At 38.4% G+C, this 23978-nt stretch overlaps 1 protein-coding gene across 10 annotated transcripts in view; it reads left to right on the top strand.

Moving 5' to 3' along the window:
* The window catches only part of LOC121320416 (synaptojanin-1-like), an 83667-nt gene that overhangs the window by 22480 nt on the left and 37209 nt on the right, over positions 1-23978 (top strand). For all 10 annotated transcript variants that reach the window (XM_041258721.1, XM_041258722.1, XM_041258727.1 and 7 more), the window contains exons 5-10: positions 12294-12519; positions 13273-13356; positions 19749-19810; positions 20405-20501; positions 20689-20861; positions 23341-23422. In XM_041258721.1, coding sequence (XP_041114655.1) covers positions 12294-12519; positions 13273-13356; positions 19749-19810; positions 20405-20501; positions 20689-20861; positions 23341-23422 — 724 coding nt within the window. The remainder of the gene's footprint in view (positions 1-12293; positions 12520-13272; positions 13357-19748; positions 19811-20404; positions 20502-20688; positions 20862-23340; positions 23423-23978) is intronic.

Genomic DNA, 23978 nt, shown 5'->3' with positions numbered 1-23978 from the left:
GTGCCTCAGAGTTTCATGCATTTAAATAAAGATTTTTTTCCACTTATCTACACACCATACTCCACACTGTTAAGGGAAAAAAAGTTTTTATTGAGAAAAAGATTATATATTAAAAATACAAAAATGAAAGATCATAATTGGATAAGTCTCCACCCCCCCCCTGAGTTAATACTTGGTGGAAGTACCTTTGGCAATTACAGCTCTGAGTATGTTGGGATAAGTCTCTATCAACTTTGCACACCTAGATTTGTCAATATTTGACCATTCTTCTTTACAGAACTGTCCAAGCTCTGTCATGTTCCTTGGGGAGCATTGATGGACAGCAATCTTTAAGTTCTGCCACAAATTTTCAATTTGATTTAGGTTGGGGCTCTGACTGGGCCACTCAAGGACATTTACCTTTTTGTTCCTTAGCCACTCCAGTGTAGCTTTGGCTGTGTGCTTTGGGTCATTGTCATGCTGAAAGGTGAACTTCCTTCCCAGTTTCAGTTTTCTTGTAGAGGGCAGCAGGTTTTCCTCAAGGACGTCTCTGTACTTTGCTCCATTCACTTTCCCTTCTATCCTGACAAGTGCCCCAGTCCCTGCCGATGAGAAACATCCCCATAACATGATGCTGCCACCACCATGCTTCACAGTAGGGATGGTGTTCTTTGGGTGATGCGCTGTGTTGGATTTGCGCCAAACATAATGCTTTGAATTTAGGCCAAAAAGTTAAATTTTAGTTTCATCAGACCACAAAACTTTTTGCCACATGGCTACAGAATCTCTTGAGTGTTTGTTTTTTGCATATTTCAAACAGGATTCAAGGTAGGCTTGTCACATGCACACTTTGACCAGTCTTGCAAAGTCTTGCAGTTTGCCTCTCGGTAGCTTCTCTGAGCAGTTTCCTTCTTGCTGATCTAGGCAGGGTCTTGGTGTGCCATACGCCACTTCTTAATAATCATCATGACCATGCTCCAAGGGATATTTAAGGCCTTTGATTTTTTTTTTTTATACCCATCCACTGATTTGTGCCTTTCATGAACTTTGTCCCAGAGTTCTTTTGAAAGTGCCTTGGTGCTCATGGTTGAGTCTTTGCTTTCAAATGCACTACCCAGCAGAGGGAAACTACAGGAACTGCTGAATTTATCCTGAATTCGTGTGAATCACTATAATTTAATAGCGCTGAAGACCACTTAACTTAGTGTGTGATTTTGAAGGAGACTGGTTACACCTGAGGTAATTTAGGATTGCTATTACAAGGGGGGTAGACACTTATCCAACCAAGCTATTTCAGTTTTAATTTTGTACAAATTTTTAGAATTTTATTTTCACTTGGAAGTTGTAGGGTAGGGTGTGTAGATAAATGGAAAAAAATATATATGTATATATTTTAATACATTTTAATTCCAGGATATAAGTCAACAAAAGGTGAACATTTTGAAAGGGGATGTAGCCTTTCTATAGGCACTGTAATTGAATGCAATACTTTACTATGTGAAGTTGTAACATCTAAAACACCAAGAACATTTAAATAACAAAACAATTAGATTGCTTTTTACCATGTGTTCTCAAACTGAGAGTGTAACTGGGCGAGGAGCCCTGTACATTTATTTGTTTATTTTAGAACGGGGTACCCCTCTGCCTCTGTGCAGTTTAGTATTTTGTGTTTTATTATGATTTTTTATTTATTTATTTTATATATATATATATATATATATATATATATATATATATATATATATATATATATATATATATATATATATATATATATATATACGGCGTAGCCATGTTGTTTTGTTATTGTTTTATTAAATGTGCCGGAGAAGAGCTGTATGTTTGTATTGTTTTGCAGCGTGGATGGGAAGCTCCACCCACATTAAAAACCTGTGCAGAATGTGACCGAGGGAGTGCACTGCAGTGTCTCGTTGTTTGTTTAGTTGCTGCATTCTGGCCTGACATCACCACACAGCTACCCTGTCACACATGGTGTCCATTGTGGGATTCACCAGTGCCTCTTAGACTCAGGCCAGAGAAAAGATACTGCAATTTTTAGTTTTTTTTTATTACTTGTGGAATGAAGAAGAAGAGGATGGGGAGGACGAGCTGCAATCAGCGGCAGAAGCAGCTGCAGTGCGGGGCTGGTCGCAAGCCCCATCGCATCTCTGCAGTGGATATCTGTCTAACTTGCTTGAGGGGGGGAGGAGTGTTGTTTTGAAGTTGGCAAGGTCGGGCATGTGTCGCCCAACTACTACCCCACCACAGGAAGAGGATGTGGAACCAGCCACAGGAGGAGATTGGCTGGGAGGCCATCCTTCACAGGATGGACAAGACCTGCTTTGCTGCGTCTGTGGGGAGTGGGGGCATTTCCCAGTTGACTGCCCCCTCCCTGAAGAAGAGTGGTACTACAGCTGCTGGAGATTTGACATGGGCCCAAAGGGGGAGGATTCAGTGTGTCTACAGCCCAAGGGGGAGGAGCTGGTGTGTCCACAGCCCAAGAGGGAGGAGCCGGTATGTTCACAGCCCAAGAGGGGGGAGGCTGAATGTCCACAGCCCAAGAGGGAGGAGTCAGTGCGTCCACAGTCCTAAAGGGGGAGGCTGAATGTTCACAGCCCATGTCTCCACCAGCGAAGGAGGAATACCTGCTGTTCCCACCTCCACCAGCAGAGAGAGAATACCTGCTGGTTCCGCCTTCTCTGCCATGGGAGGACTGCTTTCCGCTCCCATCTCCACCTGCAGAGGAAGAATACCTGCTGGTTCCGCCTCCACCTCCATGGGAGGCCTGCTTGCCACTCCCACCTCCATCAGCAGAGGGAGAGTGCCTGCTGGTTCTGCCTCCACCATCCACAGCAGAAGACCTGTTGTGCCCATCTCCACCAGCAGAGTGAGCATGCCTGCTGGTTTCCCCACTGCAGCCAGAAGGGGAGGAGCACCTGCCGCCTTCCCAGCCAGAAGGGGAAGAGCCCCTGCCGCCTTTGCCACCTGGAGCAGAGCAGCAGGAGCTTCCATTGTCTCCACCACCGCAAGAAGGAGAGCAACAGGGGAGGGACCAGGACAGGATGCTGGCGGTCCTCAACAGCTCCTACATATAGAGTACGGGGAAAAACCACCAGGCCACAGCTGCCACGAAGAAGGTCAGCTCCAACACCTCAGCTAACCCTGGCTCCATCACAGGGAGAAGTGGAGTTCCTGCTGCCGCTATCGCCTCCCGATGGTCCGCTGCTGCACCAGTTTCGCTGCAGGAGATCATGTGGCCAGAGCCCAAAAAAAGGGATTATCAGATAATTGATAGTTAGTTAATCCCTCAGTCACTAATATAAAAGCCTGCAGTTCTCCCTGCTCGGGGTGGGTGTTTAGAGGAGAGAACAGAGCGAGAGCAGTTTAAAAACTAAACTAAAAGATACACAGGATCAGTGAAAGTGATCTGCCCAGCCTGACCTGTGTGTTTAGTTTTTTGTGTTCATGATTTTGTTTTGTGTACCTGTTTTATTTTTCTTGGTGAGCAGTGTCTTTTTTGTTAAATTTTGTTATTTAAAAATAAAGTGCCTCATTGTTTGTTTTTGGTTCCTGCATTCTGGCCTGACGTCACGACACAGCTACCCTGTCACTGTGAGGCACTCTTCCCTAGGGGGGCATGTGACATTTCGAGAAGAGACGCAGTGCCTGTCTCTGCCACCTTGTTTCTTTTATTAAAGTTGCAGCTCTCTGCCGCTGCAGCATACATGCTTTTTATTTAGAGCTATTCAGATAATAAGCAGGTCCCAGAGGCTAATACGTCACCAGCTGGGCTGAATCTTTTTTAACCGTGTTGTGCAACATTTAATGCCAAGTGGCACAGAAACATAAGCGCTAATCCTCGAAAAACTCACTACCCGAAACAAACACCACCTACAAAAGGCTCTCTGCATGGAGTGCAGGATATGCCCTGTAGCCTGGAGGTCGCCGGTTCGAGTCCAGGCTATTCCATTGCTGGCCGTAGACGGGAGTTCTCAGGGGGCGGCACATAATTGGTCGGGCGCTGCCCGGCCTGCCCACAAACGGCCCAGAGGTGTGTGGTCCTCCGACGCTGTAGGTCTGAGGTGACTGCATGGTGGGCCTGCAGAGTGAAAAGAAGAGGACGGCTGACGGAACACATTTTGGAGGACGCATGTGTTTGTGTTCGTGTTCGTCTCTCCCAAGTCAGCTTGGAGGTTGCAGCCGGGCTTAAAATTGGACATTTCAAATTAGGTGATTCCAAATCTAAAACAAACTAACAAAAAAAAAACAGTAATAAATAAGTCTTCAGTTTTGTCTAAACGTATGTTGAACTATGTAGTTTCTTTGGTATTGTGTTTGAAGTTATGCAGATGTATAATGCATTCACATATAGTATTGATTTACAATACAACATATATCATAGACGTGTACTATTTTCTATGCTTACGCCTTCCTTAAGTACTTGCTTCAATATGTGTACAATACTTTTATCTCCTTTCTACCAAAATACAAGCCATAAAATAATTATTAAAACACTTAAGCATTTTTAAAATGGAATATTGTATTATCAAAATTTAATATAGTTGGTCTGTTATTGCTAGTTCCTTATGTTAGTTTTAGTAATATGTCAACAGGGATTATAATATTTTAGTGTACTTACGTTCCCATGCTCTCCCATGCTTTCACTGTGCTTGTATAATGGTCAGTGTGTCGTGTATGAAGAAGTGCAGCGTCTTTTACATATTCCATTGTTTTTCAGTTACTCAAGGGAGGCCCACTATTACAAAGTTTGAGAACCCCTGCATTAGACAAATGGGGTGCTGCAGTAACAAGGGATGAGCCACAATGGGGCAATGGCCTTTCCTTTTTCCCCCATCATCTCTGTCCAGTGCTGCGGTATTCTTTCCCATGAAACGATTCTCCAAATTTCAGCCTCTACACCTCACACATTTCCTACAGCATTGACAAACCAATTCTAGAATCAATGCATATGTTATGGTAAAAATTGGAATATTGGCAAATCTGAAGATTTACTGGTAAATGTCGACTTTACTAAGTAAAGTTGTCAGTGTCCGAAATAAACATGGTAACGCTTGACTATTCTTGAGATTTACAGGCAAATCTCCGCAGTAAAGTGCCTTTGCCAATAATCTTTCGGTAAATGTCCTAAAAGCCAGATAATTCTGGATGTTTACTACCTTACTTGGTAAATGTTGACAGTTACTGGTTAAACCTAAGATTTACCAGATTCTAACTTTTACCGTAACATAAATAAAAAGAGCAGCCAATTGTCAATGTAATTCACTACATTCCAGTGTAGGTTATACATAGCGAGTAGTACAGTAGATGTTATCACACATACATTTACTGACAGATCTGATGTTGCCAACTTCAGCCATGGTGACAATTGTGATGATCCTAAACTAATGTACCATCGGTCTGGTAGACGATTAAAATGGGATTTGTTGTATTTCTTGAGCATCAGTACTTGATTATTGCCTCGTAGTTTTGGAAAACATGACTTAGCAAGAACTTCGGGTTAGTCCTTGATGCAAAATATATCTAGTAAGGCTGCACTGTTCACTTTATACAATTCGATGATCAGCAATATAACCTGCCACCGCTTAGCTCTCCGGTTTGCTTGACACACAGGGATTGAAAAACTGTGGAGAGGCTGCTAGAGTACATACTAATACATTTTATTAGTATGCAGTCTCACATAAAAAAAAAAAAAATAATAATAATCTCTCTCTCTCTCTCTCTCTCTCTCTCTCTCTCTCTCTCTCTCTCTCTCTCTCTCTCTCTCTCTCTCTCTCTCTCTCTATATATATATATATATATATATATATATATATATATATATATATATATATATATATACAGTGCCTTGCAAAAGTATTCAGACTCCTGACCAATTCTCTCATATTACCGAATTACAAATGGTACATTGAAATTTCGTTCTGTTTGATATTTTATTTTTAAACACTGAAACTCAGAATCAATTATTGTAAGGTGACATTGGTTTTATGTTGGGAAATATTTTTAAGAAAAATAAAAAAAAACTGAAATATCTTGCTTGCATAAGTATTCAACCCCTGTGCTGTGGAAGCTCCCAGTTTGCACCGATGAAAGAAATTGCCCTAACGAGGACACAATTACCTTACCATTGGCCTCCACCTGTGAACCATTAAAGTTGCTGTCACATTTTCTGGATAAAAACCCCCATGTTGAAGGATCATTGGGAAGGCTGTCAATCTGAAGGAATATGAAGACCAAAGAGCATTCTACAGAAGTTAGAGATAAAGTAATACAAATGCATAGATTAGGGAAAGGGTACAAAATAATATCCAAGTGTTTGAATATCCCAGTGAGCACAGTTGGATCAATAATCAATAATCAGGAAGTGGAAGCTGCATCACACCACCCAGGCACTGCCAAGAAAAGGCCGTCCCTCAAAACTCAGCGCTCAAACAAGAAGGAGACTTGTGAGAGAAGCCACAGGGAGGCCAACAATTATTTTGAAGGAGCTACTGAGTTCAGTGGCTGGGAGTGGAGTAGTGGTGCACCAGTCAACCATATCAAGAGCTCTGCATAACACTGGCCTGTATGGGAGGGTGGCAAGAAAGAAGCCGTTACTCAAAAAGTACCATCTGAAAGCACGTCTGGAGTTTACCAGAAAGCATGAGAGTGACCCAGCTGCGATGTGGGAAAAGGTTTTGTGGTCAGATGAGACCAAGATAGAGCTTTTTGGCCAAAACTCAAAGCGCTATGTGTGGCGCAAACCTAACACTGCCCATGCCTCAAGACACACCACCCCTACAGTGATGTATGGTGGTGGCAGCATCATGCTGTGGGGATGCTTCTCATCAGCAGGGACTGTGCATCTTGTTACAATTGAAGGAAGAATGGATGGAGCAAAATACAGGAAAATACTGCAAGAGAATCTGCTTCAGTCCGCTAAAAAACTGAAGCTTGGGAGGAAATTCACCTTTCAGCAGGACAATGATCCCAAGCACAAGGCCAAAGCAACATTGGAGTGGCTCAAGAACAAAAAGGTGAATGTCCTACAGTGGCCCAGTCAAAGTCCCGATCTCAATCCCATTGAGAATCTGTGGCACTATTTGAAAATTGCGGTCCACAAGCGTCGTCCAACCAACCTGAACAATCTGGAGCAAATCTGCCAAGAAGAATGGGCCAAAATCACTACGACAATGTGTGCAAAGTTGGTACATACTTGCCCCAAAAGACTTAAAGCTGTCATTGCAGCGAAAGGTGGCTCTACCAAATATTAATGTGTGGGGGTTGAATACTTATGCAAGCAAGATATTTCAGTTTTTTATTTTTCTTAAAAATATTTCCCAACATAAAACCAATGTCACCTTACAATAATTGATTTTGAGTTTAAGTGTTTTAAAATAAAATATCGAACAGAACGAAATTTCAATCTACCATTTGTAATTCAGTAATATGAGAGAACTGGTCAGGGGTCCGAATACTTTTGCAAGGCACTGTGTGTGTGTGTGTTTGTGTTTGTGTGTAAAATAAAGTATCGCAGTGTACCGATCCAGAGGTCACTGTATTGATAATATTGGCACACACCTATTCAACACCATCACATAGGTATTAGGACAGCATATTTAAGATATGACTGGAGAGCACCATTCATGTTGATCATCTCTAAGTGAAATAAAGAAAAAAATATTACAAGTATAAAAACTGATAAGAGTTGAAAGATTTAAAAGGAGTGTCATAGACAGGAGTGGATGCAATGTATCAGATAGAACAAACCCCAATGCCAATAGTTATTGATATGTGGCCCCTCTGCATTTGGAAAGGCCAGATATTTTAAAATGTGATTACACGTCAGCTGAGTCTCAGAATGGTGGTTCTCAAATCATACTGCACAATACGTTATGTTGCCTGCATACAAGCATATGAATGAGCGCAAGAATGAAGGTATGCTGGGAGTGTCATTTTATTAGCACGTACCTGTTCAAACGTGTTGGCTAAGTGAAGTGATGAGCAGTTTTGTACTTAATTGCCTTCACAGTAACTTTAAATCCAATGAGCTCCATCTCACATCTGTGTTTCAAATGTTTTTATTTTTATCCAGGAAAATAGTTGGTTATTTCCTGTAAGTCATAGAAGGCTAGCCCTTTTGAAATGTTTTTGTAAACCCCGAAAAAATACAGAGTCCAAGAAAAGACAGTGTTTGTCTTTGGCATTTATCTTCACATAACCGAGTGCTGCACACTTGAGTGTATGTAGTGTGTAGTTTTAAACTGTGACTTAATCCATTGTAGATAAAGAGCATTCCATTAGGTAGAGAGCAGGAAGAACGTGGGCATGATTAATGTGTTCTGATTAGGATGCATTTACTGTATTGAGAGTTTTTTTTAAGAAATTCAACTATCACTCCATTCCAATGTCCTAGGGAAAAAGTAGATCACGCAAGCTTAGTAAGATGAAAGGAAGGTGTGGCAGCTATTTAATTAAAGGGGAAGTTAACTGCCGTCAGCATTTTCTGTCTGATCATTTTATTTGCCAGATTGTATGGTAATGTGTTCGCACACCTCTTTCTTGGTTTTATTTATTTATTTTCTGTCTGTAAAATATGTGTGATGCAAAGTTTTCTGTTATGTCTTTATACTCAGACTAAAGTGTTAAACGTTTGTCAACTTTTTCTTCCGGTGTGTATTTAAAAATGTCATTGTTAGTCAGGTGTAGGCTGCAGTTGATCGTGTGATCACAAAGATTTATTTACTGTATATTATTAAAAGGCTTTACACGTCAAAATGTTGCCAATCTTTAATCGCATTGCTTATATTATTTTGTCAGTAGGCCTAGCGGTAAACAATCACAGTTTATAAAGACTAAATGTTACTATCCTAGTTTTAAAGAAAAATAAAAGAGTAGAATATATATACACACACACTGAGTGTACAAAACATTAGGAACACCTTCCTAATATTGAGTTGCACCCCCTTTTGCCCTCAGAACAGCTTCAATTCGTCGGGGCATGGACTCTACAAGGTGTCGAAAGCGTTCCATGGGGATGCTGGCCCATGTTGACTCCAGTGCTTCCCACAGTTGTGTCAAGTTGGCTGGTAGTGGATCTCTGCTCCGAATAGCTTGTTCCATCTCATCCCACAGATGCTCAATTGGATTGAGATCTGGTGACTAGGCAGGCCACTGCAGTAAGCTGAATTCAAGCGTTGCTCCACTTTTATCAAGGGGCCCAATGTGTGCCATGAAAACACACCCCACACCATCACACCACCACCACCAGCCTGCAATGTTGACACGCAGCATGATGGATGCATGTACTCGTGGTTTTCTCCATACCCTAGTCCTTCCATCAGCATGAAACAGCAGGAACCGGGATTCATCAGACCAGGCAATTTTTTTCCAATCCTCCAGTGTCCAAAGAGTTTTCCTTCCTTAGCCCACTGCAACCACAGTTTCTTGTGTTTTGCTGACAGAAGTGGAACTCTGTTAGGTCGTCGGCTGCCATACCCCATTCATGTCAAGGTACGACAAGTTGTGCATTCTTTTATGGGTCTTTCGGCACCAATGTGGTACTGGACTGTCAGTTGACTAACTGTAGCCAGTCTGTTGCTCTGCACAATTCATGTCAGCCTCCTTTGGCCTCTTTCATCAATGAGCCATTTTCGACCACTGGCCTGTCGTTGGCTGGATGTCCTTTGGGTGGTGGACAATCCTTGATATACACAGGAAACAGTTGAGCATGAAAAACCCAGCAGCATTGTAGTTCTTGACACACTCAAACTGGCGTGCCTGGCACCTACTACCATACCCTTCTGAATGGCACTCATGCACAATCCATGTCTCAATTGTGTCAAGGCTTAAAAATCTTTCTTTAACCTGTCTGCCCTTTATCTACACTGATTGAAGTGGATTTAACAGGTTACATCAATACGGGATCGTAGTTTTCACCTGGATTCACCTCTGCAGTCTATTTCATGGAAAGAGCAGGTGTTCCAAATGTTTTGTACACTCATTGTGTGTGTGTGTGTGTGTCTATATATATATATATATATATCTTATATATATATATATATATATATATATATATATATAGACACACACACACACACACACACACACACACACACATACATACAGTGCCTTGCAAAAGTATTTAGACCCCTGACCAATTCTCTCATATTACTGAATTACAAATGGTACATTGAAATTTCGTTCTGTTCGACATTTTATTTTAAAACACTGAAACTCAAAATCAGTTATTGCATAAGTATTTAACCTCCACACATTAATATTTGGTAGAGCCACCTTTCGCTGCAATAACAGCTTTAAGTCTTTTGGGGTAAGTATGTACCAGCTTTGCGCACAGTGTCGGAGTGATTTTGGCCCATTCTTCTTGGCAGATTTGCTCCAGGTTATTCAGGTTGGTTGGACGACGCTTGTGGACCGCAATTTTCAAATAGTGCCACAGATTCTCAATGGGATTGAGATCAGGACTTTGACTGGGCCACTGTAGGACATTCACCTTTTTGTTCTTGAGCCACTCCAATGTTGCTTTGGCCTTGTGCTTGGGATCATTGTCTTGCTGAAAGGCGAATTTCCTCCCAAGCTTCAGTTTTTTAGTGGAATAAAGCAGATTCTCTTGCAGTATTTTTCCTGTATTTTTCTCCATCCATTCTTCCTTCAATTGTAACAAGATGCACAGTCCCTGCTGATGAGAAGCATCCCCACAGCATGATGCTGCCAACACCATACTTTGCTGTAGGGATGGTGTGTCTTGAGGCATGGGCAGTGTTAGGTTTGCGCCACACATAGCGCTTTGAGTTTTGGCCAAAAAGCTCTATCTTGGTCTCATCTGACCACAAAACCTTTTCCCACATCGCAGCTGGGTCACTCTCATGCTTTCTGGCAAACTCCAGACGTGCTTTCTGAGTAACGGCTTCTTTCTTGCCACCCTCCCATACAGGCCAGTGTTATGCAGAGCTCTTGATATGGTTGACTGGTACACCTCTGTAGCTCCTTCAAAATGATTGTTGGCCTCTCTGTGGCTTCTCTCACAAGTCTCCTTCTTGTTTGAGCGCTGAGTTTTGGGGGACGGCCTTTTCTTGGCAGTGCCTGGGTGGTGTGATGCAGCTTCCACTTCCTGATTATTGATCTAACTGTGCTCGCTGGGATATCCAAACACTTGGATATTATTTTGTACCCTTTCCCTAATCTATGCATTTGTATTACTTTATCTCTAACTTCTGTAGAACGCTCTTTGGTCTTCATTTTCCTTCAGATTCACAGCCTTACCAATGATCCTTCAATAGTGGGGTTTTTATCCAGAAAATGTGACAGCAACTTTAATGGTTCACAGGTGGAGGCCACTGGTAAGGTAACTGTCTTCGTTAGGGCAGTTTCTTTCATCGGTGCAAACTGGGAGCTTCCACAGCACAGGGGTTGAATACTTATGCAAGCAAGATTTCAGTTTTTTATTTTTCTTAAAAATATTTCCCAACATAAAACCAAAGTCACCTTACAATAATTGATTTCGAGTGTTTTAAAGTAAAATATCGAATAGAACGAAATTTCAATGTACCATTTGTAATTCGGTAATATGAGAGAATTGGTCAGGGGTCTGAATACTTTCTTTCTCATCTATCTTGGTTGGTATTGAACTACAGGAATTTACCATGGTTTACAAAGACGTTAAATGATTGCTTTTTAATAATGTATTGTTTCTTCCCAAAGACCTAATTATACAAAATAATGTCTGTAAAAAAATAATGAAAAAACAAAGTGCACAATAATAATATTACAAGTGCATTATGTGATTGCTGTGAATCGTGGCCTAACTTAGTTACAACAGCATGCATAGAGCTAATTTTTTTCCATGACTGAAGTGAAATAATGCTTATTTTTCGAGTTGCAATAACGTTTGTTAAGCAGATATACAAATTACACTTACATTGTTAATACTAATACATTTTATTAGTATGCAGTCTCACATAAAAAAAATAAAAAATCTATCCCCCACTTACAGCTTACATTTAAATTTTGTATTTATTGTTAATGTATATCGTTATACTGTCAAATACATCCAGTCTACTTATTTAGGAGAGATAAATAAAAATTCACTTGTTTCAGTCCAAGTGATAGTAAGCTTAATTGTGTTTAATTAATTTGAGTAGAGATTGAACATTGAAACACAGTTGCACTTTGTTATTAGTACTCGGTAGCACAGGTGTTTGCAAACCTTCATCTTGGGTTGTGTAAAGAGATTGTATATACTAGTGTACTGTCATAAACAGTCACAAATATGAGTGGTATTTGTCTGTGTTTGACAGGACCCAGTCCCTGCACCTGCATCTGAAGCACTATGGGGTGAAGTGCGATGACTGGTTGCTGCGCCTCATGTGTGGAGGAGTGGAGGTCAGAACAATCTATGCAGGGCACAAACAGGCCAAAGCCTGTGTGATCTCCCGTCTGAGCTGTGAAAGAGCGGGGACCAGGTTTAATGTCCGTGGGACCAATGATGATGGCCAAGTTGCTAATTTTGTAGAAACAGAGCAGGTACAGTATTTCATTACTTTCATTGTGACTATGATGTTAAGTGTAGGCCAGTTCAACCTTATGTGATGTACAGTAGCACACCAACCGAGGCAAAGGTGAAAAGACCATTCCTATTAGAAGAATTACAGTTATGACTGGATGTAATATTCATATTTCAAAAGGACAAGTAAAACTGGACTCATTCAACATCAAATTTATGTAAAGAACAATGTCTTCACAATACAGTACTTGAAGAGGATAATGCAAAACAAACTGTAAGGCTAGGCACACAACTGTATCAACAATCTACAACTAAGCAACCACAACATTAAAGAGCTGTGTAAATAACAAAGACATTGTTACAGTATGTCCCCTTCCTGATTGTTGTTCTGTTAACTTATTATGACTAGTTTACATGTTTCCTTGTTATATGATGCTTTACTTAAGACTAAAATGCCTGAATCAGGGTTGTGTTCTCTTTATAATGCACATGCTTTTGACAAGCCACACCTACAGTGTTACAAGGACATGCGTGCTTTATTACAGTATCTGTTAGACATTGGGGAAAAATAAAAAGCAGTCGGCTCATTTCTACATTTTAAACTAAATAAAGCACCTTCTTGTCTAATTGCATTGTTGTGTTCAGACTGGAAAGTTAGGAAAACAATCAAATAACTGTTTTAATGTGTTTCATGGTCTATTGTTGAATTATTTTTCACTCACTGTTGATTGACTGAAGGCTTTCATACACGAAGCGTCACTGTCTCTTCACAGGTGATTTTCCTGGATGACTGTGTGTCCTCTTTCATACAAGTCCGTGGGTCAGTTCCATTGTTCTGGGAACAACCTGGTATTCAGGTAATACGAATTGTTATTTGTAACTCACAATTGTTTAAATAAGTTGAAATAAACAAATAATAAAAAATGAAGAACAATACTCATACCAAGGAGTAATGTGCATAGAATACTGCCATCCCATTTCTGCTGTAAACCCTGTAAAGTGTATATACCCATTGGGAGTTATTCTGCGTAAAACATGAAGATTAAATCTTTTCTATTTCACTTTAAGAAATGACAATAGGACTGTGATTCATTGACACAGATGACACACAAAGAAAAATGTGAGCATTGGTGTTTGTGGCAGGGTAGAAAAGCCCTGCTGATAGAGGTATTATTATTTAAATGCATTGGATACAAACTGAGAGGCTACAGCTGCTATGATTATATACAAACTGAGAGGCTACTGCTGCTCTGATTGGGGGCAGAGTTTTGAAGCAGGGAGGGAGAGGAAGGTGAGAGAGTAGACAGCATTTAACAAGACAAGGAGAATATCTAATGATACAAGTACTAGTTTATTTCTACCTCAGTACCTAATAAGTTGAATTGTTATAGTGACATTGTATTATTTATTTTGTTTTATAGTAGTCATAGATAAATCCGATACCTAGGTTATTGTAGTTTTCCGTATTATACAATATTCCTTCTCAAGATAATATTTTAGGACGCACATTATTGAAATACAAATCATTTTTTGTATACTTAAGATGTTTACATGCAGTACCTTATTTTACATCTTCTATAATAATAATAATAATAATAATAATATAATAATAATAATAATAATAATAATAATAATAATAATAATCATCATCATCATCATGACATTTCGCAGACTAGTTTATTTGTTGACAAGGCAATTTACACGAGGCCAATTCAACAGAAACGATGGTCACAGATAGAAGGATTTACCCTGACGTGGTTCAGTTTCCATACTATAATAATAATAATAATAATAATAATAATAATAATAATAATAATAATAATAATAATAATCTTTATTTTTATATAGCACCTTTCATAGTGGCCCACCATCACAAATCACTTTACAAGATATGAGGCTAGGGTGTGTGAACTGTGCATCTGCTGCAGAGTCACTTACAGGTACGTCTCGCCTGAAAGACAGAGCACAAGGAGGTTAAGTGACTTGCTCAGAGTCAAACAATGAGACAGTGGCTGAGCTGGGATTTGAACCGGGTACCTGCTGGTTACAAGCCTGTTTCTTTAACCACTGGTTAAAGAAACAAAAACTTATTGGTATTTACACAACATGTGTCCTAAAATACTGTCTTGAGAATGAATATTGTATAATATCGAAAACTACAATAATATACGTAGAAAGTCTATAGAAAGTCTACACTCCCTTGAACTTTTGTTGTGTCAGTGCCTCAGAGTTTCATGCATTTAAACAGACTCATCTTTGGCAGCAATTACAGCTGTGAGTCTGTTGGGAGAGGTCTCTACCAACTTTGCACACCTAGATTTTGCAGTATTTGACCATTCTTCTTTACAAAACTGTTCAAGCTCTGTCAAGTTCCTTGGGGAGCGTTGATGGACAGCAATCTTCAAATCATTCCACAAATTTTCGATTGGATTTAGGTCAGGGCTCTGACTGGGCCACTCAAGGACATTTACCTTTTTGTTCTTTAGCCACTTCAGTGTAGCTTTGGTTGTGTGCTTTGGGTCGTTGTCATGCTGAAAGGTGAACTTCCCTCCCAGTTTCAGCTTTCTTGCAGAGGACAGCAGGTTTTCCTCAAGGACTTCTCTGTACTTTGCTCCATTAATATATTTTCCCTTCTATCCTGACAAGTGCCCCAGTCCCCGCTGATGAGAAACATCCCTATAACATGATGTTGCTAACACCATGCTTCGCAGTAGGGATGGTGTTCTTTGGGTGATGCGCTGTGTTGAGTTTGCACCAAACATAACGCTTTTTGCATTTAAGCCAAAAAGTTCCATTTTAGTTTCGTCAGACCGCAAAACTTTTTGCCACATGACTATAGAATCTCCTGAGTGGTTTTTTGCATACTTCAAATGGGATTCAAGGTGGGCTTTCTTGAGTAATGGCTTCCTTCTTGCCACCCTACCATACAGGCCAGGCTTGGGATATTGTTGTCACATGCACACTTTGACCAGTCTTGGCCATAAAAGCCTGTAGCTCTTGCAAAGTTGCCATTGGCCTCTTGGTAGCCTCTCTGATCTGTCTCTTTCTTGCTCAGTCATTCAGTTTGGACGGACAGCCTGATCTAGGCAGGGTCTTTGTGGTGCCATACACCTTCCACTTCTTAATAATCGTCATGACCGTGCTCCAAGGGATATTCAAGTCCTTTGATATTTTTTTATACTTATCCCCTGATCTGTGCCTTTCAAACAACTTTGTCCCGGAATTCTTTTGGTGCTCATAGTTGAGTTTTTGCTTTGAAGTGCACTACCCAGCAGAGGGAACATACAGGAACTGCTGAATTTATCCTGAAATCATGTGAATCACTACAATTTAACACAGGTGGAGGCCACTTAACTTGGTGCCTGATTTTAAAGGTGATTTGGTTACACCTGAGCTAATTTAGGATTGCTATTACAAGGGGGGTTGACACTTATCCAACCAAGCTGTTTCAGTTTTTATTTTTAATAAATTTTCTACAAATTTCTAGAATATTTTTTTCACTTGGAAGTTGTAGGGTAGGATGTGTAGATAAATGAATTATATATATATATATATATATATATATATATATATATATATATATATATATATATATATATATATATATGCATTTTAATTCCAGGCTATAAGGCAACAAAAGGTGAATATTTTGAAAGGGGGTGTAGACTTTCTGTAGGCACTGAATATTAGATATATCAAACTGTTATAAAAGAAAATAAATAATACAATGTCAACATAACAATCCAACTTATTAGATTCTGAGGTAAAAAATGAATTGTATTTATATATTCTCCCTATCTTATGCTCTGTCTTCTCTTGCCTCCTCTCCCTCCCTGCTTCAAAACGCTGCACCTATCACTGCAACCGCAGCTTCTCAGTTTGTATCCAGTCACAGCAATCTCTCAGTTGAAACTGAGGTTCATTGAGGCGTGTCACTTAAGGAATACGGGTAGGAAATAAAATGATGCCACTAGGGTGCATTTATAATGGGAGTGTTATATTGAATTATTCTTTGAAGAGGTGCATGTGTATATAAGCTTGTGGTTTTCTCTGTTCAGGGTTGGGTGTGCAATGGTGGAAAGTGAGAGCAAGAAAATAAGAACGTGAAATAAAAAATACATAACAATTGCTACTCTTGCTGGCTTTTAACCAGCATGGTGCTTGTTTTGTTTAGTGTTTGCTGTGTTTTGTCCATTTTGTTTTGGCCATCATTGAAAAGTATTTTGTTTTGTTTTGTTTAAATATTTCATTTACAATAAATACACACATCAGTGCTTCAAACCCAGCAGTACTGAGTCTGTCTCCGCAGTACTGGGTCTGTTTCCGCAGTACTGAGTATGTCTCCACAGTACTGCGTCTGTCTCCTCCTGGCCTGACGTCACCACATGTCAGTCCTTTTCGTTTTCAAAACACACACACACACACACACACACAAAAAAAATTCTTTCAATAACAAAAATGTGTACTCACAGTACCTCACCTGGGTCCGTGGAGGCACTATAATCCCACACTGGACACCATATATGTCAAGTATGCCATATGGTGATGTCAGACAGGAAGAGACAGACTTATTACTACAGGGTATGAAGCGCTGATGCGTGTATTTATTGTAAATTAAATATTTAAATCATTTGTGCACAACTCAGTCCTGGAGGGCCGATGTCCCTGCAGGTTTTTATTCCAACTGTACCCTAAAGTACTTTGGACCTTGAAGCTTAATTGGTCCAATTAACTAATTTAGGGGATAATTTATTAGCCCAATTCGTTAATTTAGGGGATGGACACCTCTGAACACCCAACCCTGAACACAGAAAACCACAAGCTTACATATACATGCAGCTCACACTAATTACAAATCCCTTAAACAATAATTCCATTTAACACTCCCATTTTATGCACCGCAAAGGTTTCCATTCATTCCTGAAGACTTCTGGGATGTGTAGTTTTTAGGCCTTCGGCCTTGACACCATGGACTACAAAATCCTGACACGCCCATTTTAAATAACCCCAAACAATACATTTTAAATCAAAGCCAATGCATTTAAATAATACTACCTATATCAGCAGGGATTTTCTGCCCTGCCGTAGTGTTCCACAACAGATTGTATTGGTATAAGGAACATTCTAAACACTTCACAATTTTCTCATTCTAGTAGTGTTTGATTTAATAACAACGAAAGAAATGCAAGACATGTCCTAAAATATAAAATACTTCTGTTATTATTTCAATGTTATATTATAATGTTTATATATATATATATATATTAGCTGAAAGAGCCAGCTGCCCAACGTTTCGATATGTTGTACATATCTTTCTCAAGGGAGCCTGTGTTTGAATCAAAACATTGGAGGTATTTATAGGTGTCTGACGGCATGACAACTACTTGTTGTTGTTTATATTCAAATCCATGATTTATTCTTACATGATGTAATGGTGTTCTATTTGTGACATCACTTTTACTTGTATCTTTAAATCTATATTGATTCTAATTAACATTATTTTATATAAACTTATATTTATATTATCATGCAATGCTGGCTCTGAGGATAAGCCTTGATATGGTCTCCCCAGCGCATCAGCATGTACAACTTTTGAATTAATTTTGTTTATTTAATTATTTTTAACTTTTATATATTGGAATTAATTAGTTCATTCTTTTCTGTTGAGTCCCGCTGGCATAATTGTGTTCAGTCTATTTATCCATTTACTTTATTTTATTCTTCTATATGTCACATTGTCTAATTTTAGCTGTTCTGATACTACAAACTTTACATCATTTATGTCATGTCCTTGACTGGTGAAGTGCTGTATTATTGGTTCATTCATTTTTTTATTTCTAATTAATGAAAGGTGGTTCTGAATTATTTTATATAAAGCTGTTCCAGTCTCTCCAACATATTTTATTTCATCACATTTTTCACAGGCTATTCCATAAACACCATTGCTATTTTACAGTAGGTATTAGTTTTTAGTGGATATGTGGTGTTCTTATGTTTAATTATATTTCTACTTTTGTCCATGTGTTTACAAACTTTACATGTATTAGTGCAAGTATTTGTAGAACCTATTCTGTCAATTATTCTTTTATGTTTACTGTGAACTAGAATATCACTTAAATTAGCTTCTCTTTTGAAAGCTACGCTTTTTTCGATTTTTCTGAATTATGTAGAATATGCAAGTGTTTCCAAACTGTCTTAGAAATATTGGGCAAAAGTTTAGACATTGGGCAAAAGTTTAGTCATTACTAATGGGACTCTCTTGACCTTTTTATCTCTATTTTTATAATCTAGTAGATCATCTCTTTTTCGTTTATCCACTGTTCTTAACTCTGTCTCTATAATTCTTTCTTTTTGTATCCTCTTTTTTTAAGATTCGTTTTTAATAATGTCGTTGTTTTACATAGTCGCTTTCTTTAGATCATATTCTACGTATTCGTATTCCTAGCCCCTTTGGGATTGCCCTTTTAGTGTGTATTGGATGTGCAGAGGACATGTGTAAATACTCGTGCATGTCAGTAGGTTTATAGAAGAGGTCAGTCTCAATTGAACCTTCTTTTTTTAAAGTTTTTCTACAGTATCTAAAAATTCTATTTCTTTTCTTGTCCGTTGAAGGTCCACCTTAATATTACTGTGTATTTCATTTGCCATTTTGTGAAACTGGAAAAGAGATTCTTCTCCATGTGTCCAAACCCCAAAATTATCATCTACAAACCAAATGTATTCTAAAGGTTCTCTGTCTGATTTTCTAAGTAATTGTTCTCCCCATTTCCCCATGTATGTACTGGCAAAATGCATTCCTAATTTAGATCCTATTGCTGTACCATCGTTTTGTTTGTAATTTTTATCAACAAATGTAAAATAACTGTTTTCTAAAACTACATTGATCATGTTCAGCACCTCTGCTGTGGGTATTAATTGATCTAGTCTAGTGCTTTTTGACAAGCTTTTAAAGTTTCTTTACGAGGGACACCTGGCTACAAGGATTTTACATCCATGCAAAATAAAATTGTATTCTCTGGAAGGTTGTGCTTTAGTGATTCTGCAGGTCTTTTTAAAAATTGTGTTGTATCCTTAACACAGCTTGGTAATTTCTCAACGTGTGACCTAAGTTGTTTTTCTGCTATTTCAGCTAATGTGTGTTGGATTATCAACCGTGCTGACTATCATATATATATTAGAAAATTTACAGAAGCTGTGTTTGTGTTACATTTTTATATTTAACATTTCTTTTTTGATAATATTCTGTTAGGTTGGATCACATCGTGTGAGAATGTCCAGGGGATTTGAAGCAAATGCACCAGCTTTCGACAGGTATTTAAAAAATGCTCCATAAGTACAGTATGTGTGAGGTATATTGGTGACACTATTGGTTTTTGATTAATTATGATAATACCATACACAACACAGACCCAAAAGCAGTGTGCCAAATGTTTCTTAAAATATACATTTTTAATTTATTGTTGGTATGAAAACATGTTTCTCCATGTCTCATTAAATTATTATGAATTGTTAGTCCATCCTCATGCCTGTTGAATCCTGCATAGCGTGATATTCGCTGTTGTAAGTTTAGTTTATTGTTACCCCCACAAATAATATAATAATTCTCTTTGGCCTGATGGAAACATTTCAACTGATTAAACAAAGTGATTATGATAACAATTTTAAATGCTTGAAATAACCAACAGTTCTAACCTCAGGAATGGACGGAGGGAGTTTTAATGTGCAATGTGATGCTGAAAGAAAAGATAATGATAACTGGATTCCATTTTTGCAGAAAATCTCAGGTGCCCATGCTGTGAATTGTCCATTTAATTTCAAGGGACTAGTGGGCTAGATAAGGATAGATTATTCACCCCACAATGGAATTATATGCTGTTTTTGTTAAATACTGTATTATTTTTACAGGCATTTTAGCACCCTTGGAAGACTGTATGGCAAACAAGTAATCATTAACCTTCTTGGAGTTAAAGAAGGGGAAAACATGCTTAGTAAAGCGTTCATGGTGAGTGGCTGTCTGTTCATGTTTCAACATTTCTATCCAAGTATAGATGTAATAACTTAATATTGTAACCTGAAAATGTGTGTGTGTGTGTGTATATCTTTGCACAGCAAGATGATTTGTACTGCTTCTCAAAGGTAGTGTGTCTTTTTCTTTATTTCACTGTTTTTTATATTTTTTTGTTTTGTAGAGTCATTTGAAGGCCTCTGAGCACGTTACTTCAGTCAAAATGGTTAACTTTGACTATCATCAAATGGTCAAGGGTGGGAAGGCAGAAAAACTTAACAGTGTGCTCAGACCGCAGATTCAGAAATTCTTAGATGAGTGCAGTTTCTTCTACCTTGGGGAAAATGGCATTGAGAGGTAAAAAAGCATTTTTGTTTTGTTGCTCTGCATTTTCCTGTAACATGAGGGAACAGTTATACCCATATGCTTCAATAAAAAATTATAAAGAGAATGCAGTTAGTACTGTAGCAACACAGTGTAGGTCTCAAAACAAACCTGGAAACTTTAAATAAATGGCATTACATTGCAGTGTTGTGCTCATAAAGTAACAAACAATTACACACATTAACATCCTTCGGATGAGATGTCAAACCAAGGTCCTATTGTAAGTGACTCTGCAGCAGCAGTTGTGATGCATAGTTCATCCCCTAGTCTCAGCAGACACTTTTATCCAAAGTGACTTACAGAGTGACTGACTAATAATAAAATGTTTGCTCTATTTATTCTAAATAAACAGACAATCATCACAGGTACAAATACAGAAATATACAGTATAACTTATTTTTTTCAAATAAATGGGGTCACCAAAATGGGTTGAAAATACAAGAATAATGATCAAATGACAAATAAATGTGTAATTGAACTGTGATTGATCTAATTACAAGTATGCAACTGTGCCAAGGTTCCGCTACAATGAATTAATTACGAATTGCACAATTACACTTGTAATTGACCCTAGGTCTGATATGCAGATAGCTCTTAAAATACCAAAATAAATGCTTTATTTTATAAAAGTAAACAAGATATATATATATATATATATATATATATATATATATATATATATATATATATATATATATATATATATATATATATAACAACAGCAAGTTTACTGCACTGTTTTACTTTTTAAACAGCTGAAGGGCTTTTTCCCAAAACGTCCTGATAAGTAAAACATTTTTTTAATCTTTTAAACTTTTTATGTACATTTTTAAAAACCCTTTTTAAAAACCTTTCTTTCTTTCTTTCTTTTTCTTTCTCTTTCTTTCTCCTAAAATGTTATTAGATCTAAATCTAAGTCCTAATAATAGATAAAGATAACCTGATTAAACAAATGACACAAAAACATGGTACCTTTTTAACATTTATTTATCCACAAATGATTTAACATTCAATATTCATGTGTGAAAAAGTATGTGAACCTTTAGATTCAGTAACTAGTGGCACCCCCTTGAGCAGCAATGATTTCAACTAAGCATTTCCTATAACTGTTGGTCAGTCACTCACATTGGTTTTGAGGAATTTTGGCCCATTCCTCCTTACAGAACTGCTTCAACTCTGACATTTGAGGGCTTCCTTGCATGGACAGCTCGCTTCAGGTCCTGCCACAACATTTCAATGGGTTTTAGGTCTGGACTTTGACTAGGTCATTCTAAAGTGTGGAATTTCTTCTTCTGCAGCCATTCTTTTGTAGATCTGCTAGTATGTTTAGGATCATTGTCTTGCTGCATGACCCACTTTCTGTTCAGCTTCAGCTCATGGACGGATGGCCTGACATTCTCCTCTAGAATCTTCTGATACAATGCAGAATTCATGGTTGTGTCAATGATGGCAAGCCATTTTTTGGTTTTTCCCAAACATAACGTTTCTCATTGAGGCCAAAAAGTTCTACCTTTGACTCGTCTGTCCAGAGAACATTATTCCTGAAGTCTTGTGGATCATCTATGTGCTCTTTGGCAAACTTGCCAATGTTCTTTTTGGAGAGCAGTGATTTTCTCCTGGCTATCCTTCTGTGAACACCAGTCTTGTTCAGTCGTTTTCTGATAGTTGAGTCATGAACACTCACATTAGCCAAGGCGAGAGTGGTCTGCAGATCCTTGGATGTTACTCTGCGGTTCTTTTTGACTTCCTTGATGATTTTCCGATTTGTTCTTGGAGAGATTTGGGTAGTACGACCTGGTTAGTACGACCTGGGTAGAGTGACAGTGGTCTTGAACTTTCTTCACTTGTAGAATGTCTGACCGTGGATTGGTGGAGCCCCAAATCCTTAGAAATGGTTTTCTAACCCTTTCTAGACTGATGAGCATCAATAAGTGTTTTACTGAGGTTCTCAGAGATTTCTTTTGATTGTGGCATGACATGTTTCCACACACCTGTATGATGGACACCAAACTCACAAAGTTTCTGATCTTTATATAGGGTGGGGCCTCCCAAACTCACCCCTGAAGATCTACCTAATTATTTAAACACTTGATTCTAATTATCCCTTTAATTGAGCTGATAAAACCAGGGGTTCCCTTACTTTTTCACATACCCTGAATCTTAATTACTCGTTGTTTGTCTAATTCATACATCATTTCGTTTCAAAAGACATGGAATTGGTTAATAAACCCATTGGATATTTAAGAAAAGGCTGGTTTTGATTCAAGAAGGCTATCATGGTAAAACTATGGAATTTCCTTAATTATCACTGGGGTTCACAAACTTTTTCTCGGCACTGTTTGTGTGTGTGTGTGTGTGTGTGTGTGTGTGTGTATTTTAGGGAGGAACTTTGGCACAGATTAATGGAAATTCTATAGAGAACAGAACAGTACAATTCTTTTGATTTTTACAGGTGTCAGTCTGGTACTGTAAGAGTGAATTGCCTTGACTGCCTGGATAGAACAAACAGTGTCCAGGCTTATATTGGACTTGAGGTATGGAAGTTTAAGGTCATCATTTTTAGTGAGGTTTTTGCTGTAGGTGACTGTCCTTCCCATGTGTGATGTCACATAAATGACATATTTTAAAAATAATGTGTATTCCTGTTGAATTTATAGGTGTAATAATGTAAAACAGTGGCGGATGTATCTTGTTTGCCTTGCTTGCACTGCTCTTTTGTAATCTGTAATCTGTAATGCTGTAAAGTTTGTAAATACAGTACCCTGGTACAAAGGAGTAGTGAGTAAGATTTGCAACCCCTCCCCCTAGCAAACTTTATTGAAAGTATAAAAATTGAAATCAGTAGTCAAAATGTGAACAGTGTTTTTAGCCAGAGTTGCAGGATAAAGAAATTGTTCATTAATGGCCTTAAAATAATCAGGATCTTAAATCTTTGACTCCCATTATCTGCGACTTTCTCTTGAGTTACTAGTTCTTCCTCTCTCACACTTTTTTACTTTTTTGGTCTTTTTGGCTAGATTAAAATAAAGCTGTACCATTTTTCTTGTACCAAAAAAAGAACTTAATGAAGTTAATTTTCCTGTTTAATTT

The sequence above is a fragment of the Polyodon spathula genome, chromosome 9 (genome assembly GCF_017654505.1).
Source record: "Polyodon spathula isolate WHYD16114869_AA chromosome 9, ASM1765450v1, whole genome shotgun sequence".
Taxonomy (NCBI): Eukaryota; Metazoa; Chordata; class Actinopteri; order Acipenseriformes; family Polyodontidae; genus Polyodon; species Polyodon spathula.
The sequence above is the reverse complement of the archived record's forward strand: the minus strand, read 5'-3'. Positions and strand labels throughout refer to the sequence as shown.